At 36.1% G+C, this 23,170-nt stretch overlaps 1 protein-coding gene across 2 annotated transcripts; it reads left to right on the plus strand.

The window, feature by feature from the left end:
- The first annotated feature begins 3,137 nt into the window (after window positions 1-3,137).
- Window positions 3,138-19,432, plus strand: map2k7 (mitogen-activated protein kinase kinase 7). Of its 2 annotated transcripts, NM_001190306.1 has the most exon segments (12): window positions 3,151-3,274; window positions 6,902-6,949; window positions 10,968-11,112; window positions 11,186-11,252; window positions 12,637-12,750; window positions 13,825-13,944; window positions 14,020-14,127; window positions 14,216-14,395; window positions 15,583-15,663; window positions 16,217-16,359; window positions 16,430-16,475; window positions 18,363-18,503. In NM_001190306.1, coding segments are annotated over 12 exon segments (1,317 nt in total).
- The last annotated feature ends 3,738 nt before the right edge of the window (window positions 19,433-23,170 follow it).

Consider the following 23,170-nt stretch of genomic DNA (forward strand, 5'->3'; position numbering starts at 1 on the left):
AATGATGTCACAGCTTGACGTTGTGTGGACGTTACCACTATAACATCAATCAGACGTTGGATTTTGGTTGCCATACCTGACGAATAAATGTCAGTATTTGACGACAATATGACGTTGGTTTAAGATGTTGGCTCGACGTTGGATTTTGGTCACTTTCCAACACAACCTAAAAACAACTAAATATCGCTGTCTAATGATGATACAGCTTGAAGTTGTGTGGACGTTACCAATATGACGTCTATCAGACATTCAATTTTGGTTGCCATACCTGACGAATAAATGTCAGTATTTGACGACAATATGACGTTGGTTTAAGATGTTGGCTTGACGTTGGATTTTGGTCACTTTCCAACGCAACCTAAAATTAACAAAATATCAACGTCTAATGATGTTACAGCTTGACGTGTGGATGTTACCAATATGAAGTCTTTCAGATGGGGGTTTTTGGTTGCCATACCTGACGATTAAATATCCGTATTTAACGTTAATATGACGTTGGTTTAAAATGTTGACTCAACGTTGGATTTTGGTCCATTTTCCAACACAACCTAAAATCAACCAAATATTAGCGTCATTTTACGTCGTTATTGGACGTCAAACTAACATTGTCTGTAGTCGCTGGCAACCTAAATCTAATTTAATATCAATGACGTTTCCTGCTGGGAAACCACTTCTTTAAAGACTTCATGCCTCAAAAAGCTGATATTCTGTCTCTATTTTATAAGTTTTAAAATCATCTGAAATAATATTTATGTTATGCGAATGAACGTATGGGTTAATTCTGGTTTCACAACTTTTAATACCTCAGAACTTCTTTGATGCCTTTGAAACATGGTTTTGTGCTGTTTCTTATAGAGTCTGTGTAAATGACAATTCATAAATAGCTGATGAATAAATGTTTTTAAAGCATCTGAATACAGTACACACACATCACACACAAAAATAGATGACGCCAAAACACAACTCATACGTACACTGTGAAACGAAATGTAGCAAAACTGCAGCTCCCTTCACCTTTTACATGCATAACATATCTGAGGTTGAAAAATGTGTCAATCGTAAAACAACCTGAAACTACTGTCTGGCTGCACTCTATAATGCATGTCCTGTACGATTATTTATACAATATATCAAACCTAATACATGAGATGTATTCATAAAGCTGTTGTTGAGATTAACACGTGTTTGTGTTATTGTGTTATCGACACATTTGACAGACTTTGCTGAGTTATGAAAACACTTTTTTTTTTTTTTTTTTAGGTACTGACAGTAATTTATTCTGTTGTTGCTTAACCCAGTGTTTCCCAACCCTGTTCCTGAAGCCACATCAACAGTACACATTTTGAACACATCTAAATATTTCACTGCTCTTCACAGATTGCAAACACAGATACACGGACACTGGAGCATTTTAAAGCCACGAAGATCAGTCGATTCATCAAGCGGATCGCTCGTTTGTGTTTGCACTCTGTAAACATCAGTGAAGTGCGGTGAACTGATGACCTTCACGGCCAATCCCAGTCATTTTTGTTGAGCATGTGAACACAATGGCAAATCAGCGCTGTTTAAAAATGCCATCAACAGTGCCTAAAACGTAAACGGTAACGTTTTTTTTTTCAGTACTGAAATTTTGTATCGTGAGTAATATATAGTGAAGGAATCAGTTCATTAACTTGAATTTGATAAATGGCATCTAAAATGTGCATTTGGAAAAGAAAACATTAGCTAACTAGTGCCATTTTCCTGAAATTAGCTGAAAATGAGGTCCGAAATCCCGTTTTATTTTCACTATTCATTCAGAACGGACATTCAGTTCACTTGGAAGGCGGTGAAAGTATAAATTTGTGTCACTTTTTTCTTCGCTGAGAAGATATACAGCCAGGTATACAACATTCCTGTGTGACTTAGGCGATACTTCCGGGTTTCTTCCCACCACAGCTTCATTTTCACTGTAAAATGGAGGGCGCGTGAAATCAGTCTATAGTATTTTTCCCCTGTGCTTGTGTTTAGCACAATAAAGAAACTCTTGCGATTTTAAATTCATTTGAGGGTGAGTAAATAGAGAGTTCATGTATTTTTTGGGTGAACTAATTCTTTAAACCACTGAAAATAAAACTGTTTTGGTAATCTTTAATTAAAATCTGACTGTTTTTTCAAGTACTTAAACATTGTGTTATCCGGGAATGCATTTTCATTAGGCTACATCCAGTGTTATCTTTTATCTATTTATTTTTTAAATTATGCTTTAGTAATTTACTAATTTAGCAAAAACAGGCAACAAACGAAAATTCCAAAGATAATTGAAATAAAAAAAGGAAGACATTCACAAGACGCCAAAAACAGATTCATAATAGCTTACAACAGACAGAGCTTTTACATTTTTTACAGCTTTGAGAGACTTCATTAACAGAATAATTTCGTTGATAAATACCTTATAATAAAGGAGGAGATTTTTGAAAGTCTACATTTGTGGATGAAGAATTAACCATTTAAAATAATAAAATTAACAAAATTGTAAATTTGTTTTTCACTATTTTCAAAATAACATATAATTTTTCTTGCATTTAATGTTATCAACATATTATTTTAACAGAATAATCATTTCCAAAATAATTGCACACTCCCAAAATCTACAAATAAGTGACAAGGATTCCTCACTGTTTTTACAAAATGAACATTCTTTTTCAATATCTGAAAATTTGATAAGTAACAAAAATCTGACTGCTTCCACTCTGGATTCTCTGATGACGTCAGTTTGACGAATGGGGCGGAATATGCTGAACCACGCCCCTCCAAACGTTAGTTCGCTGCGAGGTCAGGTGTAAAGGAAGAAATGAGAAATAAAACCTGATGTCTATTCAAAATTCAATTTCAGTTGAAAATACTTCATACTGGGATTAAAGTCTGCTCTTCCGGTTAACTCAGACTTGAATTAGAGTATTTTTTTTCTTGATTAAAAATAAGTTTAGATACTTTAATTACCAATTTGCTTAAAAAAGTTACTTACAGCCACCGCTGTGCCTTGGCGTGTTGTTTCCCCCTCATTGCTCGGCCCATAGAGTTCAGTGCAGAGTAGCATGTTTCCTTCTCTCAGTCGCCGCTAGAGGGCAGTGAGTAGCGCCGCTCGATGGTGCTGCAGAAGTTTTCAAGATGTCGTCGCTGGAGCAGAGACTCTCCCGAATCGAGGAGAAACTCAAGCAGGAAAATAAAGAAGCCCGCAAACGGATCGACCTGAACATCGACATGAGCCCGCAGCGGACGCGCCCGAGGCCAAGTAAGTGTATGTGCAAGTGTGCGCGCGCGCGTGACTGATCACCATGACGAAACACACACAATCTACATCATATAAACAAACAAACCGATCAAATCCTGACTCTTCACTCACGTTCACTCTCACCTTTGTCTATTAAAGGGCTGGGGGTCGTTCAGCGGAGTATATCTGCTTCGGTTTGTCTGCTCCAGCGTGGTTCTTTAACACGAAATAAATAAATAATACCAATTTCTGACAGTCCGCTCACTAGCGTTAGCTCGGTGGCTAGCTGTGTTTAGCAGGCCCTGACACTCACATATATCAGTCTGTCTGTATGTCAGTCTGTTTATCTGTCAGTTCTCCCTCTCTGTTCTCATAAAATAACAGTCTTTGTGTGGAAATATATCGTCTTTTAGAGATACTGCTGGTGTTTAACGTTAGTGTTGTAAAATCATCAGTGTTGTAAAATCATCAGTCAAGGCAGACTATTGTTGTGAATTGCTTGTTTGGTTTTTGCCCCAGAGACTAGTCTGTATTTAGAGAAAATACATGTTTTTGTGTGCTAGTTCATCATTTAATGTCATTCTGTTTTTGTCTCTTTCAAATCATGGCCACACTGTAGTGATCTATGATTAATGCTAGAAGTGGTTAAACGTTTTGCATCATTAAAAGTATTGAACGTTTATTGTGTGTGTATGAATTGGATTGTTTGATGTGTTTGTTGTCAGATCTTCAGTGTATCTGAATTGATGAGCTGATGTCTCAGTACAGTACGCTCCTGGACGCGCTAAATCTTCGTGTCAGTCTTTGGATGGGGTGATTCTTAGTTCACCCAAATTTACAAATTTGTCATCAGTTACTCACCCTTTACTTATTTCAAACCTTAATGAGTTTTTTCTTCTGCTGAACACAAAAGAAGATATGTTGATTAAAGCTGGAAACCTGTAACCATTGACTTCTATTTGTTTTTCCTTCTATGAATGTCAGTGATTACCGGTCACTAACATTCTTCAAAGTATCTTTTGTGCTCAGTGGATGAAGCTCACAAAGGTTTGGAAACACTTGAGGTTGAGTAAATGATGAGTCGTTTTTTTTGTAAACTATCCCTTTAACGACAATACTTTCAGATTGTTAGATCATCTAATTTAAGCAGAAATAATTCTTAGAATCTGCAGTTGTGGACAGTGATTGAAGCTGTTAGACAAAACCTGTCACAGCTCGATATGTTATTTAAATTTGACTTGATAAATGTTTATAGAAAATAATATAATATAGAAAATAGTTTTAGTAAAATTGATTTGCCCTTAAAATTGATTGCAGTAGTGAAAAGTCTAAGATATGAGAATCAGTTTAAACCATATTGTTTGTGTTAATTTGCAGGAGCAGTATTTTATCATTTTGTTTTGAATTCAGTTTTAATTCTGTCATCATTTACTCAGTGGAGATTTAAAGGTGCAGTGGGTGATTGTCTTCAGAAACAATAGTAATGATTAAAGAAAATGATCTAAATGTGTTTATATGTATTTTTAAATTCTGGGTAAGGCATACAACTAAATAATGTTCATCCAATTAAATATTGTTGGACCAACAATTCCTATTATTCTGATAAGTAGTCCAAACTGTCTGTCAACAAATGTAGATTTGTACATCTGCGCAGCTGACAGTGCTAAAAACAAAGGCGGAATCAAAACTTTTTTAAATCCTTAATAAATATTGGAGTTAGTTTTGCACGCTGGAGGAAGGATGACAGCATGCCTGAAGGATTTCTTTTAGACAGTTGATGTTCTGTTTTAAAACAATTTTAGTCACGCAAAGCTGATGTAGATACTGTTTTTACGAATGGGTTATATGCACAGAAGTGTTGTTCAGCCACTGAAATCTTTTGGCAAAAGATTGATGTGACTATTTCCAATTTCATGAAGTACTTTTTACAGCATCGTTAATGTCGATTTTAATTTCGTGTAACAACAAAACATCAGTAAATAGCGCTGTTTCACCTAGCCTGCTTTACTGAGGTGAAGTTGCTTTTATATTCACATCACATTGGTTCATTTTTGAACAATAACAACCTGTGATGCGCTCCCTATATTGCTTACCAAGCTACTCTGGATATTCAGTCTGAAATAGCATGCAAGTACGGCTTAGTAATAAGTGTAATTCCTGCACCCCGCCGGCCAACCACTAAGCATACAGTAGTCGCTCTAGGACAAAGCACATGAGAGATTCTTGCATGCATAAAATATTGCACAATGCACTCTCAGAAATAAAGGTGCAGGAGCTATCACTGGGGCAGTACCCTTTCAAAATGTACATATTTGTACATAAAGAGTCCACAATAATACCTCATAGGTGCATATTAGTGCCCAAGTGTACCTAAAAACTACCTTTGAGGTACCATTATGGTGCCTTTAGGTACAAATATTTATCTTTTAAAAAGGTACTGCCCCAGCGACAGCTCCTGCACCTTTATTTCTGAGAGTGTATGATGAAATATTGCACATTATGAAGCATTTTGCTTGCTACACAACTGAAAACTTGCTAAATATATTCGTTTTTCATTCAGAATTGTAGTATTATAAAGTACTATGAAACTTTCTAACTGGCAAATAACATGATCTAGTGGGTTGTCTATTGTCATCTTTAACCAGCACTTTTGTGATTACTGCACCTACTGCACCTTTAAAATGTCACTATTTTTTGTTGTATGTAATACATATTAGACCTAAATTAAATTCAATATTTCATTAAATATTATTATTTAACATTATTATTAACTGTTTTTATTAAATAATATTTAGTTTTATTTATATATATATATATATATATATATATATATATATATATATATATATATATATATATATATATATATATATATATATATATATATATATATTGACTATTTAGATAGAATTCAGAATTCAAAATTGATTGGGATGATTTGTTGATAGGCCATCTGCAAAAAATAAACTAAATTATAAAAACCTATATACAAAATTAAACAAAGCACTTTAATAGCACTTTATGGTTTTAGTATATTAACATTTATCAAAATTATCAAATGTAAAGTAACATGGTACAGTCTTCATTATATACACAATTAAACACAAATAATCTTTCTTAATGTGGCAAATTTGATAATTTCTTGTGCCCAAGTGGTTTAAATCCACTTGAAATTGCTTGACATCCTGAGATGTGACTGTTGCAGATTCCCACATTGTAAGATCAATGCTGAAACGATATATTCTGCAGTCTTAGTTTAAAGCCATATATTACAATGGTCATAATTTAATATTTGAAAATAACCATTAAAGAAAAAGTACTTTATTTTTGTCCAAATTATAAAATTGTACCAAATAATAGTTTTTAGCAATTTTCTCTGTGATCATAGTTTCATCTACTTCAAATGTTGTAAAGCACTTTCTCAAGCCTAATGATTATTATACTTCAATTTTAGCCGAGCAATTGGATTTCTCCTCTGATTAGCTGGTTGTGTATGTGCTGTCAGTATTATATAGAGCAGATGGAGTGTGATGATGGTGTTCATTCATAATGTTTGAACTGAAGCGAGGGACGCAGTGACTCCAACAGGTGTGTGTGGGCTTTTAGTAATGAGTGTGTGTGTGTGTATTTTCTCTCCTCTATATCTAGTCATCGTGATCCAGCTCAGTCCAGCTCCAGCCCCTTCCCAGCGCGCAGGTACCATCATCATCACCACCATCATCATCGTCACTGCATCACTCTCTTTCTCCTGCTCTCTCTTTACCTTTTCACTCATTACAACATCTCTTTATGCACCTCTTTTTTCACTTTTCTTTATCTAGTATTCTCTTACCCATTTAGTTTATATCTAGAAGTCAATATGAAGGGATAATCGCCACTGGTGCTGCACAATATATCGAAAAAATTGTTGCTATTGCGATAATTGTGTGTAATATATCCATATAGTAGAAATGCAAATTAAATTGTGTTTGTTGAATATTTAAGCAGTATTGTGCAGCTCTAATAGGGAATATGCTGAAGAATGCTAATAGGACTTTTAATTTGTCAGTAACCTGTGTTAATCGTTCCCGGCGAATTGTATGCCAATGCAAAATCGGCGCGTTTAAAGTCTGCCTTCTTTAAAAATCAGCGAGCTCAACTGGCTAAGTGATATCCGATTTAAAGTGGGTCTCAGATTGTACAAGAAGCTCTGCTTTAAATGACTTTTCCCCACGCCATGTCTATATGAGCATTTATTTTACCCCAGTATATTCAATGGAGCTTCTGCGCTAGCCTGCCGACAAAAAGAAAACGGCTTTTTGTCTCATTTTACGCTTGAGCAACTAAATGAATGCCAAAGTCTGTTTAACTGATTGTATTTTAAAGACATTACAACATCGATGCTGCAAAAGGAACCGTATTAAATGGAAAAAACTCACAAGAACAGGTCACCGGCAGTCTATCAGTATGGGAAACACACTAGCTCGGCATATACCACATTCCCACCTATTTACTTCAGCAGCATTACAGGATTGTAAAAAAGTTATCTCTATATGACAAATGCTCAAAGAGTCAGCTGAAAGGGAAAGCTATTGACCATCAAAAGGTTTTTATTGCATATTTATATTCAAACATACAAAACAGTGCTGATCTAGGGTAAACATGTATGTTGACAACTTGTGCACACCTTAAAGATATGTGAAGAAGTCAAAACAGTGTCATGAATTCCTCTATGATCCTCTCTCACACACAATTCTGCTCTTTAATTAATTGTTGATTAGTTTAAAGTGACATTTAAAGTGACACTTAACTAGCTTAATTAGGTTAACTAGGCAGGTTAGGGTAATTAGGCAAGTTATTGCATAACGATGGTTTGTTCTGTAGATTATCGAAAAAATATAGCTTAAAGGGGCTAACAATACTGAGCTTAAAATGGGTTTTGAAAAATGAAAAACTGCTTTTATTCTAGCCGAAATAAAACAACAAATACTTTCTCCAGAAGAAAAAAAATATTATCAGACATACTGTGAAAATGTCCTTGCCCTGTTAAACATCATTTGGGAAATATTTAAAAAGGAAAAAAATCAATGGGGGCTAATAATTCAGACTTCAACTTTATATATATTAGGGATGCTAAAATCGATCGGCCGAACATCGGTATCGGCCGATACTCACATTTAATGGCTTGATTGGTACTCGCCAATCTGGCCGATCTCATGAACCACTCATAGAGGTTCGAATAGTTAATAATATAACTTATTGTAATATACTTATTGCAATAAACAGTAGTTTATAGGCCGATTTCCTTTTCGCAAAAAAGTAATGGAATTATAGGTGTGCATTTTAATTTCTAAAAAATTTTCTCACCAATTATTTATCTGTGTTAAATAATTTTATGTAAAGGTGCTTGTTCACACTATAAGAGATGTGTTTACGGTATTATATGCAGAATCCTTCATTTATTCTCTTAAGTAAGGTGAGATCTCCACTTAAGTATCATACTTAGAAGGAAAACGTGCTAAATGCATTATATAGCTTGAAGCATTAGAATCGGTACTCTGTATTGGCCGATCACCAAGACAAAGAGTTTGTACTCTGAATCGGCTATATATATATATATATATATATATATATATATATATATATACATATATATGTATGTATTTGATGACAGCTCGAATGTCTTTCTTTAATCTTCAAGTGTTTTATAAAGCATAGAAACTAAAATTGAGATTGACTTTAATTCCAAGTAAATAAATAAATATTTTTTTTTTCTATTGGCTTTAATCTAAAAGATTTCTTTCAATTCTAAAATCTCACTTTGTCTGTACACATCATCTTCTTCTTCATTTCATCTTCATCTCCTCCATTTCTTCAATAAATTCTCTTTTTTCCATCTGAACATGAAAAGGGAGCAGCGAGTGTGTGTGTGTGTGTGTGTGGTTTTGTGATTGTGAGACCTGTGTGCAGGATTAACTTTGGTTGGAAGATCAGACACTGTGCATGTTGTGTGCTATAACTGCACGGCCCGACCGCGAGCAAACACATCCACACAGAAATGCAGGTTTTGCGACGGCGCACCACAGGGCGTTCAGTGTTCAATAACCAGTGGGTTTCAGCTTGTCTGACCTCTCCTGTCTCTCAGCTCTCTGTCCGCGCTTTTCAGAAGAATGGTCTTTGTTCTGCGCCTTGTTCTGTTTTTCTGCACAGATGTGGATTTACTGCTGTTTGTGTGCAGGTGTTTCTGCACAGACTTGCTTGAACTCACTGACTAACCCAAGCTTAACCCATTTTCTCCTATGAACAGGTTTTGCTGAGGAGGAATCAGAAGTTCAGTGGCTATCCCCTTCTATTTTGTCTCTATTTTTAGTTTGTTGAAATGATGTTGCATTTTCACTGTCACACATGAGAATATTTAATAGAATAGAATTGAATAGAACACAGTATTCAGTTCAATTCAGTTCACCTTTATTTGTATAGCACTTTTACAATGTAGATTGTCAAAGCAGCTTCACGTAGTAGATCATAGTAAATTGAAACAGTGTAGTTCAGATTTAATGGTGCCAACTGATGACCCCTTATATTTTGTCAAACATTAGACCTAAAACTGCATAAATATATCTATTTATTTAAATTAATATATGTATATACTCCATGAGCTCGAAAACAACACTAGCTTTTTCAAGGTTTTGCCAAATACTCTGGTAATTAGGTACCTGACAAAAAGGTTGACATTTTTTTATATATATATATCTCTCATATATATATATATATATATATATATATATATATATATATATATATATATATATATATATATATATATATATATATATATATATATATATATATATATATATATGTCTCTCATAAGATTCTGGCCCGGTGCATGCTGGGAATGCTAACACTAACTACTCCAGTGGCTGGTTTTCACTTATTTGGCAGCCCTTGTCTTTTCTATGTGTGAGTGTGTCTGATCTCGGCATGATGTGGACACTTATTGCTGTTTTTTATTTGACAGATCTCGGATGGTAAAAGGGCCTCCTTTTAAGAGGCTTGGACTGGATTTCAATCACACACACACACACACACACACACACACACACACACACACACACACACACACACACACACACACACACACACACACACACACAAATATGTCTCTCTGTTTATATTACTGTATATACTAGACACTTTTATATTTGCAATTATGGAAAGAAATAAGTCAATAATTTTAATATTATGCAGCATTATATAATATTATTATTATTATTTATATAATATTGCATTATTGTTTAAAAGAATTTGATATGAATATTATTAATATTATGAGAAAAACTATTTTGTGTAATAAAAAAATGAAAATATATATATTCATTACATCTATTGTAATGTTTAATCTTATTATGAAAACAATAATCAACCTTTAGTCATGTGTGTTAATATTAATGACATTATTTGTAATTGTTATTATATTTTCAATGGTAAAAATCCTTAAATCATTATTTCATGTTTTTTAGAATGTTCTGGTTTCATTTTTACACTGTTTTCACATAGTTCACCATAGCTTCCTCCTGTAGTGTAAGGAGTAAAAATGGAACTCAATAGTAAATTTGGATTATTTATAGTCCTTCATAAACCATTATTCCAGTATTGGCCATTAATGGACGGTCAAAGTCTTCCATCCTTTCTCCTACTCCTTCAAACCCTCTGTTTTGTCATTTGTCTACAGCTCTACAGTTGCCTTTGGCCAACGATGGAGGCAGTCGCTCGTCCTCGTCAGAAAGCTCCCCTCAACACCCCTCATACCCCAATAGACCCCGACAAATGCTCACACTTCCCACAACACCGTACAACCTACAGAAGAACCTGGAGAAGTACGACACGCACAACATGTTACATTAGTTGTGTAGGTATTTGTATATTAATGCATTTGTGTTTTATCTTCAGTGCTGAAATCGATCAGAAGTTGCAGGAAATCATGAAACAAACCGGATATTTGAAGATTGATGGACAGGTGAGTGTTTATTCAATTTTTATTATGCCCCATGATGCTTTGTGTGAATAAGAAGAGTAACTCTCTGTAATGTCAACAGTAAGTCAAGTGTTTTTAAAAAACAGGGTAGAAGTATTCATACAGTTTGTACTCAATAGCCTCTTTTACACGTACAGAATTTTCCAGAAAATTACCAACAATTTTTTGGAAAGGGATCATGTGTGAACAGGCAAATTTTTCCGGAAAGAGAAGTTGTAACATTAACAGTAATTTGCTGTAATGCTGCTCTGTGTGAACACAGAAGGAAAATTTACGGAAAGAGCACATTCAACTTTAGAAGGTGCTGACATGATATGTCTACTTCAGCCAATCAAACGAATTTACATTCACATTGTTTATGAAAATAAAAGCCTTCAAAATCTTTCTACAGACACATGCACACACGTCACAGTAGCTGTGTGCAGGTAAACTCACACCAGGTTATCAGAAGCTTTTTAATTGACCATTTTTTCTACAATTGACACTATGAAGGCACATCGAAATGTTATCTGACAAACAGCAGCAGCTAAATGTGTCTGGAGTGAGATTTAAAGCTGTTTATTTTCATAAACGACGTGGATGTGAATGGATCTGAATGTTCTGATTGGTCGAGTAGACGTCTTACGTCAGCACATTCTAAACGTGAACACGCTCTTTCTGGCAGTTTTCCTTCTGCGTTAAAGTATGTATGCGCGAAAACGACTAATGTCAAAAAGGTGATTACTTACTGTAATAAATGACTTTCAGTAGGATGTGAATAATCCCAAAAACAACAGATAAGTGTGTAAAACTGTAGGAATACAAAAAGAAAATAATCTAAAAACACAATGATTAGTCATTAGTGTTTTGCTACTTTTTTAAAGGAATGCTGGTAATACTACTGTCATGTTGAAATATCAAATGTTAAGCTATTTTGATGACATAAATATCATTTTTCAGCATGTATCAAAGAGTTATTTAAAACAGTCTTATTATTTAAAATTGTGTCAATTCTTTAGAATGGGAGATACTCAAACTGGAAGTACAAAATAAAATAAACCCAAAATATAATAAAATGACTATTTCCTCACTATTTGCTCACATTTCAGTGATTCTAAACTTGTATGAGTTTCTTTCTTCTGTTGAACTCAAAACTCATTCTAAAGAATGTTGAAAAAATGCAGCCATTGACATTCTTAATATGCACAGAAATTACTATGGAAGTAAACGGCTATTGTTTTCCAACATTCTCCAGAAAATCGTCTTTATTGTTTGAATAATAAAACAGAAACAGGTTTGGAACTAAGTGGAGGATGAGGAAATTATGACACTTTTCATGTTTGGGGAATAAGTGCCTGAACTGTCTTTATGTTGTTGTTTTTTTTAGCGTTACCCCGCAGAGGTGACTGATCTAATCAGTGAGGGGGAGATCGGCAGTGGAACCTGTGGACAGGTGTTTAAAGTTCGTTTTAAGAAGACTGGCCATGTCATCGCAGTCAAGGTCAGTTCAGCTCTTTGCTAGCTCAATATATCCTCTTCTTAAGTAGAGATAGGTAAAAATTTCTTCCATTGGCCCAACCAGGTCATTAGAAAAGGTGAAATCTGTTCCATTGGCCCAACCAGGCCATTAGAAAATGTAAAAATCTGTTCTATTGGCCCAATCAGGCCATTAGAAAAGGTAAAAAATCTGTTCCATTGGTTTAATCAGGCCATTAGAAAATGTAAAAATCTGTTCTATTGGCCCAATCAGGCCATTAGAAAAGGTAAAAAATCTGTTCCATTGGTTTAATCAGGCCATTAGAAAAGGTAAAAATCTGTTCCATTGGTTCAACCAGGCTATTAGAAAAAAATCTTTAGTGCTTAGCCCTGTGTAAGTCTGAAATTTTAGTGTCAATATAATAAAGGTTGCGATCAAGATTTTTTTTGGCAGAATTATCGCACACAGTAAGTGTAATGCTTTAACATTTGATAATTTGACGTTTGAATTTCGAAATGTTCATGTATGACATTTCACATCACTGATGACTATAATTTTTTTGAAAATAACAAATAACAAAATATAAAAGTTTGAGGTGATGAATTTTTTTAAAAATTTCCATTTAGGTGGAAGTGACGAACTGCAAGCTTAAATGTTCATATCTTCTAAGTGTGAATTTTGTCACCGTAATGGAGCACACTAGCTTATCGATATTCTTAAGATACTAACATCTAAAAACATTATTTTAATTTCACAGGACCTTTAAGTATAGATTACAGTTGGCTTTTAATGTTTGATAGTGGGTCAGCTGTAAAAAAAATCATTGTCATCACTGTGGTGTGGACATAAGAAAAATATTGGCAAGTGTGACGTATAAAAAGATTTATAGCCAAAGGAAGTTAATATATTAGCCTGATTAATATTTTTATTTTCTTTTTTGGATGATTGAGTTTTGCTTCGTCTTCATGAATTGTCCTTGTAATTATGGAGGCATTAAAACAGCAGTTGAGGCAGGAGTAATTACTGTTTGCTAATTACATTGCTCTGGTTTATGTTGTTCAAGCGCTGTTTCATTTTCTCTCTGTGCTTCCCTTGCAGCAAATGAGAAGAACGGGTAACAAAGATGAGAATAAGAGAATCCTCATGGATCTGGATGTTGTATTGAAGAGTCACGACTGTCCGTACATCATTCAGTGCTATGGGGCAATAGTCACCAATGTAAGAATCTTACTCTTGACTTTTAATTAAATTCCATGGTCAAGTGATAAATGTAATGAATTGCTTCCTCTGTAGACGGATGTGTTCATTGCCATGGAACTAATGGGAACATGTGCAGAGAAGCTGAAGAAGAGGATCCAAGGGCCCATACCAGAGGCCATTCTGGGAAAGATGACCGTGGCTGTAGGTCTTTTCATCAACTCCCTGAATTCCCTTATTCGTTATTCGGTTAGACATGATTGCAAGCATCTCTCTTTTTCTTCTCTTGCAGATTGTGAATGCTCTGCTTTATCTAAAAGAGAAACATGGTGTCATACACCGAGACGTAAAGCCATCTAATATCTTGTTGGACGCCAAAGGGCAGATCAAACTGTGTGATTTTGGCATTAGCGGTCGATTGGTAGATTCTAAGGCCAAGACTCGCAGCGCCGGCTGTGCTGCGTACATGGCGGTGAGTAAACAGCAAAGTTGGGTTGTTGCGTCGCTATAAGTAGAGACACTACTAGTTTAACTGGAGCTGTGAGGCCGGTGTCTAGCCGATGGAAGTAAATTCATATGTAGGCGAGAATGACTATTTCTTCTTTTTTCTTTATTACGGTGGTCAACAACAAACTTTTTGGTGCGTTACTGCCACCTCTTGCTCTGGCCGGTGATATATATATATAGTTTATTGTAGTAAAGGCTAAATTAAACCGTGGAAATTACTAATATATTATATTATTCCTAAATATTTGCCTTTACAATGAATTACTATAGTATTTTGAATGTGTAAGAGCTGGATTTATTGGATTTTTTTTGGTTTTTGCTGTTATATACTATAATTTGTTTCTGTTTAGTACAGCATATTATTTGCAGTAAATCGAACTGAACAATTTTGCCTCATATGATTCATTGACAGTTTTATTGACCACTACAATAAAATTGACTTGGATTTATGTGGCTTCGATTATATAGCTTAGATGTAGCTAAGCTACTTTTGTCAATTAGCTTTTAGCTTAGCTTGCTGCATTTCCCAGAGGGTAGCTTTTAGTGTAGGTAAGATACATTTTAAGTAGAGTAGCTAATAGCTAAGCTCACTACATTTGAAAAAAAAAAAAGTTGATCAATTTAGGCGAAAGTGTCATACTGCAACCTTTTGGTGTTTATATCAGTTTTATATTGTCTAAACCTAAATTGTGTCACTGTTTTGGAGCACACTAGCTAATAGATAACCTTAACCGTGCATTCATATGGGGCCTCAGTGTCAACGCTTGACCGAGGGCATGTCTGAAGTTGGGGCTGACTCGATCGTTACAGCAGCATCAGCCAATGAATCTACTCTGTAATCAGCTACAGTCTAAGCTGAGTTATTTACATGCATCAATCTAATTGGCTCACGCTTCCGTTGGCGCTTAAAGTTGAGAATTTTCCAACTTCTGCAGCAAGCAACAGATCCACAATGCAGTTTGGCAATGCCTGACGTCACCCATTTAAAGTGAATGGGAAGCATTGACGCTGACACCTTGTGTAAATGGGGCGTAAAACTATCAGACGGAAACGAACATCTAAAATGTTTTATTTTAAATTCACGGGACCCTTTAAGCATGGACGTTATGGAAGAATTACTGCATTGTTTAATATGCATCTTTTTATTTTTAGCCTGAGAGAATAGACCCTCCAGACCCCAGTAAGCCAGATTATGACATCAGAGCCGACGTCTGGAGTCTTGGCATTTCTCTGGTGAGTTCCTCTACCTATACACTGTTGTGTAGACACTTGTTTACTGGGATTTCTTTGCCGAAAGTTGGGTTTTGCTATTGATTATGTATACTTTTAGTTTGCTTATGTAGCATTAACATTCAAGGAGAAATTGGCAAATGCTTGGCATGCCTAATATGGTGTTTTTATTCATTTTCATGAAGCCGTGTGAACAAGGATAAGCTTTTCTGTTTGTAATTCAGCTGTAATTGATTGTCATTGTCATTTACAAATGTTAAAGTTCAAACGTTTATTTTAAAAAGAGGGTAAATAAAGATACAATGTTATATAATATAATCATTTTATTCAATATAATAATTTATTATTCAGAATGAATACAGAATTAATCCTGAACAAAAGTGATAGGTGGTTTCCAAATATTCACTTTTATTGTTAGATTGATTTCTTATTGTGTGGAAAGCCTGGAGGAATAGTTCAGCTCTACATGCATTGTAATAAATTACATGAAAATGGAACAATTATGCATTGACCTGAATCACAGTTAATAATTACCTATATTCCTCCCTGCCTGTAGGTGGAGCTAGCCACAGGACAGTTTCCTTACAAGAACTGCAAGACAGACTTTGAGGTTCTTACCAAAGTTCTGCAAGAGGACCCGCCGGTGCTTCCTCTCAGCATGGGCTTTTCCCCTGACTTTCAGTCCTTCGTCAAAGACTGGTACACTCAAAAAAGTCACCTAAACATTACATTGTTTTAGCATTTTATTAAGTCTTCTCTGTTTCTGCAGCCTCACAAAGGATCACAGAAAAAGGCCAAAATACCACAAGCTGCTTGTAAGTCTCGATCTCCCATAAAACTTGAGCTAGTGTCCCGTTTATGCTTTTCTGATATTACATTTCATGTAGTGTGCACATAGCTGTAAGGGATATAAAAAGTCTGCTAAGCTTGAGACCACAATGAATGCAGTTGGCAAAAAAATGAAATAAGTTCTCAGTCATTTTAGTCTTACTTATTGCAAAAGCCTATATGGGTTTGTAACAGATTTAGACAACACTAGTCTACTGGCTGCCTTCAGGCTTTCTTTGTTACTTGTAGCTAGAAATTCAGGAATATTAATGAACGTTTGATTTCTGACACGTGTTGTAAGCAGTTGGCCAATCACAGTAGTGGTTTAGTTGTTCTTTTTACACCAGACATTTATTCTAAATCAACAGCAAGTGCCCTGCAAAGTAGACTCCACAGGTCATGATTTCAATCTGAAGGTAGAGTATATGTTTCTTTCAGTTGGCATTTTAGTGTTTGATATATTTACGTAGGTGTATTATGTCACACTTCCTGCTTTTCTAGTAAAGGTTTCTCATGCTCAGGTAAAGAGCATTGAAGGAGAAGGGGGTAGGCATGGGATGTTTACCGGTTTTATGGTTTACTACAGTTTGGAAAAGGCACGGTTTAAAAACTGCAGTATATAAGTTTTTTTTTTTTTATACGTGTTGTCAGACTTTTTTTCAAGGCAACAGTATCCTGCAGCAAAGGACCATCCACATTCACTTAAAATAAAATATATAGTGTTCAGTGGGAAAAAGTTTTTTTTTTTTTTACCCAGACATTTAATAAGAACCAGAGTCAGGATTTCATCTCTGTTATTTGCAGACGATGTTGTTCTGTTGGCTTTATTAAACATGGAATGACCTTCAGCACGCACTGGGGTGGTTTGCTTCTGGATGAGAATCAGCACCTCAAACTCTGAGGTCATAGTTCTCCACCGGAAAAAGGGTGTTTGCCATCTCCAGGTTGGAGGAGAGACCTTACCCCAGGTGGTGGAGTTCAAGTATCTTGGGGTTTTGTTCATGAGTGAGGGAAGGATGGAACATGAGATTGAAAGGTAGATCGGTGCTGCAGCAGCAGTAATGCGGTTGATCTAACACTCCATTGTGGTAAAGAAGAAGCTGAGCTGAAAGGCAAAGCTCTCGATTTACTGGTCAATCTACGTTCCTACTCTCACCAATGTTCATGAGCTTTGGGTCATGACCAAAAGGGCAAGATTTCGGATAGAAGCGGCTGAAATGAGTTTCCTTAGCAGGGTGGCAGGGCACACTCTTATAGATATTGTGAGAAGCTCTGTCACCCGGGAGGAGCTCGGAGTAGAGTCGCTGCTCCTCCACACCAAGAGAAGTCAGCTAAGGTGGCTTGGGCATTCGGATGCCTCCTGGATGCCTTCCTAGGGAGGCGTTCCAGCCATGTCCTACCAGGAGGAGGCCTCGGGGAAGACCTAGGACATGAATGAATAAATCAATTCAATAAGAACATATTTAGAGCGGTAGTCACAATACTGTGAAACCGGGATATTTTTATCCAAGGTCATCATAGAGTCAGAATCTTATAGAATGCCTAGAAGGGAGTAGGGAACAATGCACACTGTGTAGGGAATGTGTTGGTCAGAACCATGCATTAATCTCATGCATTAATCTCTTCTTGTCTAAATCAGATGTGTTAAATAAGAGACACATGCAAAATATACAGATTAAGGAACGGGATTGTGAAATACTTGCTTAGGTTACCTGACTAGCTACGTTACCATCAGAGCAGAGTGATCTCTCAGAAAGGAAGTGTATAGGCCTAAAAAGTTTTAAAATGGCGTAATGGGGCACTTTAAATATATGCCATCTTAAGATTGTTCTGATGCTTGGTTCACACCAGTGGTCTTGTTTCACTCTCTATAGGAACACAGTTTCATCCGTCGTTACGAGGTGTCAGAAGTGGACGTTGCGGGCTGGTTTCAGGCGGTGATGGAGCGCACAGAGTCTCCTCGCAGCAGTCAGTGCTTCAGCCATCACCAGCTCCACTCTCTCTTCAGTAGGTAGCCAGACGGAGAGGCAGAGAGATGAACGACAGGTTGATTTAGAGACACAGATGGACAGGTCTGAAATGTAAATTATTGTTAATGAGAGGATGGAGTGGAAATGGACTGATTTTGAGGTGGCTGAAACAGAGAGAATGTTCATTTGGGAGTTTGACCGATCGACAGACAATCCTGGGCAGGTTTGATGTTAATCTGAAATCATTTTTTTTTTTTTGTCCTTCTCATCCCACCCATCGAACAGGATGGACCATTACAGGTTGCAGTCTAGAACGCATTCACTGTGACACACACGCACGCGCACATTTACAGCAACACTGTTTCACTAAAACCTCCACCAGTCCGTTTAATTCACTTGGAAATCCCGATCCACACATCTTGAAGTCCTCCGTAGCCCCTTACTCAGGGACTGAACAGAGTAGTCGAACAACACTGTGCAATGTTGTGTTTGTGCGTGAGTGAGTGTGTGTTATCCGTTCATCACTTCTAGCTCTTCACTTTCCTGTACAGTTTAAGTGTTCACAGCCATTAAGTACATTCAGGCAGTTCAAATCTAGCAGGATAATAGCTGAGATCCTATATTTTATAGAAGTGTTCTTTTCTATGAGAGCAAGCGTTAGCAGATATTTTATTTATTGTAACATGTACTAAGAGAGTTAGTGATTCTTATTGGTAGATCTTTTAATCCCTAATGTTTAGATTGCTAGAATTAGTTTGGTCTGGAATTTCATGTATCAAAAAATAGATGTATTGGCTAAAAGAGAAGGTTGTAAATTAAGATAAAACTAGTGGTGGACCGATACAAATGTTTTTTTAAATTATTTTATTTTTTTGTCCTGATTTAATATCTAGAGACACCTACACTACCTGACAAAAGTCTTGTCGCTGATTTCAGGTTTAAGAGCAACAAATAATAACTTGACTTCTAGTTGATCATTTGGAAAAGTGGCAGAAGGTAGATTTAGATAAAGAGCTATTGGAACCTGCATGGACCCAAGATTCTCTTAGAAATCAGTCAAGTTTGGTAAAGGAAAATTCCTGGTTTGGAGTTACATTTAGTTTGGGGGTGTGCGAGAGATCTGCAAAGTGGATGGCAACATCAACAGCCTGAATTATCAAGACATTTGTGCTGCCAATTCTTCAGCACGAGAGCGCTCCTTCTCATACATCAGTCTCCACATCAAAGCAAACGGTGGGAGGAAACCAGAGGAAACCCATGTGAGCACGGGGAGAACGTGCAAACTCTTCACAGAAACGTCCACTGGCTTGGTAAGGACTAGAACCAGTGATGTTCTTGCTGTGAGGCAACAGTGCTAACCACTGGGCCATCTGCCACCCATTTAGGAAAAGAGGTTGAGTAGGGGTGGAAGGGGGATTCTTTAAAACGAAGATGGCTGTTATATGGAACTTAGGGTATTTATATTGACTTATGATTCACCAATCAAATGATTCCTAAATTGGATAATGCGCGACCAGCAATCATAAGCATGTGATCCTCTCGAAATTAGTTTATATATGAACTTTACATAGCAACTGTGTTTAGAAAAAACGATATTCTTAAGAATTCTGTCCTTTTTAAGGTCACATCTTTTGATGTGCTTGATTCGTCTAGATGTTTTTGGTCAGTCAGACCGCACCAAAATTAGTTTGGAAACAAACCAAGGTGTACACCACGTTTGGATGGGTTCACACCAGATCTGGTCATTTTAATTGAACACACTAGTGTGAACACACCGATAGTGAATGTTTCATGCCAGTTTGTGGCAGGACTATTTGTCTGACCATTATTCAGGATGACAATTTTTGTTGCTTATGAGTAACGTCTTGAAATTACCCACTTCGCTTTAATTGTCTATTGCTGATATCTAGAAACCTGTCTGTTCATTGGCCAAATGTTGGACTTTGTATCGGTCAACCACTAGAGAAAATACAAAAAAATTAGCCCAGAATGTTTAAAGATGTACACCGTGCACACCTCAGGAAGACAAGTATTAGAGAATTGTGATTTATTTTTTATTTATAGCTGTGCGTTTCAGTCTTAGAGCATCTGAGGAAGAAACAAAATCATGTCAAGATGAAAGATGTTGTCATAGTCGCTCAAAGTGGCGCTGAGAGGCAAGCGGGGGAGTTTTTGCAATGAGAGCAGTTCGTTTTGAGCGCAATAAGTAAAAAAAAACGCCTCGTTTTGTGAGTGGAACATTTCTGCTCTGATTCACCCAACTTGTACACCAACCGTTCATCATTTCATTCTTTTCATTAGTCTATTTTCGCATCAGCATTTGAGTTCCTGCAAACCAAAGCTTCCTTTTTTTTTCTCTTTTTTTCAACACTTTTTTTTTTTCTACCAAGCTGTTCTCAGAGGATTTCAGCACTTGCTCATGGGTCGTGCTGGAGATGTTCAGTGACTTTCACAACCAAAGCTGTAGAGTTCGAGATTCACTGCTTTAAAAAGCCAAATCACTGCTAGATTGTTTGAAGAAGAGCGTGAGGAGAAGGATTGAATGAATCCGGAAAGAAGGTAAAGGAATGTTGAGACAGGGAAGTTGGCGATAGATGAGGGATGGAAGAAAAAATTAATGAAACTGTGCAGAGGAGATAATGGGAATGGGATGAAATTTGGAGAAAAGTATATGGAAAGTATGAATGAAAGTCTCCAGTGAAGTCTTTTAGAAAGAATCGGTTTGTTTTTAATAAGTTTGGTGAGATGAGAGATGACTTGGCGGTTTATAGATGTGCTGTGAACTAGCTGGACGTTGCATAAAAGCTTTTAATTGTTTTGAACCAATGTACCAATTACTATTTTTATCTAGGAGTTAATTAGTTTGTATTGTTTTGCATCGTACTGTTTTTGTTTGTTATCCTTGAAACGTTTGTTTTTTGTATTATCTGCTATTATTATTATTATATTTATTTATTATCTTACTGCTGCTACTGTTTACTTTAGATGCTGCTGTCAGTGATTCTGTTCCCCAAAGGATTATTATTCTTTTTTTTTTTCCTAAACCAAATGCATAAAACTCTGCAATGTCTACACATTTACCAAATACGATTACCTGTAAAGCGCATCCATAAAGAGGCAAAGTGAAAGCAAGCAAGGTCATAATCGAGAGCGTATGTATACCTAGATCTATATTTAGCCACTATGCCGACTCACAAACGTCACCACTTGTTCTAGGCAACTAATAAGAATGATTTCCAGTTATTTGTACAAAGTAACAGACACCAACTGGTAATATTTATATATATTTGAGCTAGTTTTGCTATTAACTGTGGGTGACGCAGGTAGATATGTTTGTAATTGTCCTCCTGTGTCCATCCTGCGGTGGATACATTCAGCAACTTATACATTTCCCTTATTAAACACAGGCTCATTGGAAGTATGAATTTTTTTTGGCAATTATATATCAATGCATATATTATACTCAAGCGTCTTAGTGAAATTTTCACAAAAACATTATTTTAATTATTTACGGGGGCAGATTATCATTGAAAAGGTTTAATATTTGCCTAGATCCCTTAAAATACTAATTAATTTCCATATGTAATAGTTCAACAGTCAGATTTCAGAAGTAAAAACTCCATTCCTACATTTTCATGGCTATTAATCAATTCTAAATGCATTTCTGAACCCATCTGTTTGTTAGGCCAACTTATTTTTCAAAAAGTATTTGATGGCTAAATTTGTGCAGAAAAATACTACATTACCCATGATGCTGTACAGAAAATACTACCAAGTGAAGCATAAAATATCTTTAGCTCCGCCCACTCTGAAAATTAGTCTACTGAATAAATACTAAAATTTGTGGATAAACTCAGGATATGTTCTACTAGCAATATAACAATATCATTTTGCGACAGTTTTGTGTCAATAGGCACATTATTTATGGTACTGTCCTGTCTAATGCTGGGTTCCTGCCAAACTAATTTTCGCCTACTACTTAGTAGGTACTGCATTTGAATTTAAACATGCTACTGGCCGTTCGAAAAGTATAAATGGAACTCAGACGTACTAAATCCACATTTTGTCACAATTACGTGACCTATCCATGTCAGTTGCGTCACTTCACTCCCATTCATGAATTCTCTCTTGGTGCATCATAGGATAGGCCAATGTCATCCAATGCGCACTTCAGAATCTCGCCAGAAGTAGTAGGTCATCTGAGTACTTCTCATTTACTAATTTTCGAATTCTATGAATTTGGACATACTACTCAGCTGGGATACTGGTTTTAGCATAATATATAGTATGGAAGTATGCGCTTTCGGATGCAGCTTAAGTGTTTGTGCGAGTAGATTACATCCTCAAATTTCCAGCCCATGACCCCCAAAATAACAATGCCAGTGACTCGCGAACCCCACAGTTCTCGGAGATGGTTATAAACGTATAAATGTTGCACAAACAATAATAAGCCTTTATAAACACGAGCATATTGGCGACACAGAAAAGTGCATCAGTCTAACAGCTATAATATTATATAGTCCTTTTTTCATTTGTTTAATTTAATATTAACCTCACCCAAAGAGACCGATGGGCACAATGTTTTCAGCACAAGTCTTTTCGTGGTTTATTTCGGCCTGTATTTATTTTTAATGTATTTGATTGCCATAAAGGTGTCAGAAAGTTTAACTTGCTGCTATAAAATCAATCTGCTGCAGCTGACACTATTGCTG

This window comes from Danio rerio, chromosome 1 (genome assembly GCF_052040795.2).
Source record: "Danio rerio strain M-AB ecotype USA chromosome 1, GRCz13ab, whole genome shotgun sequence".
Taxonomy (NCBI): Eukaryota; Metazoa; Chordata; class Actinopteri; order Cypriniformes; family Danionidae; genus Danio; species Danio rerio.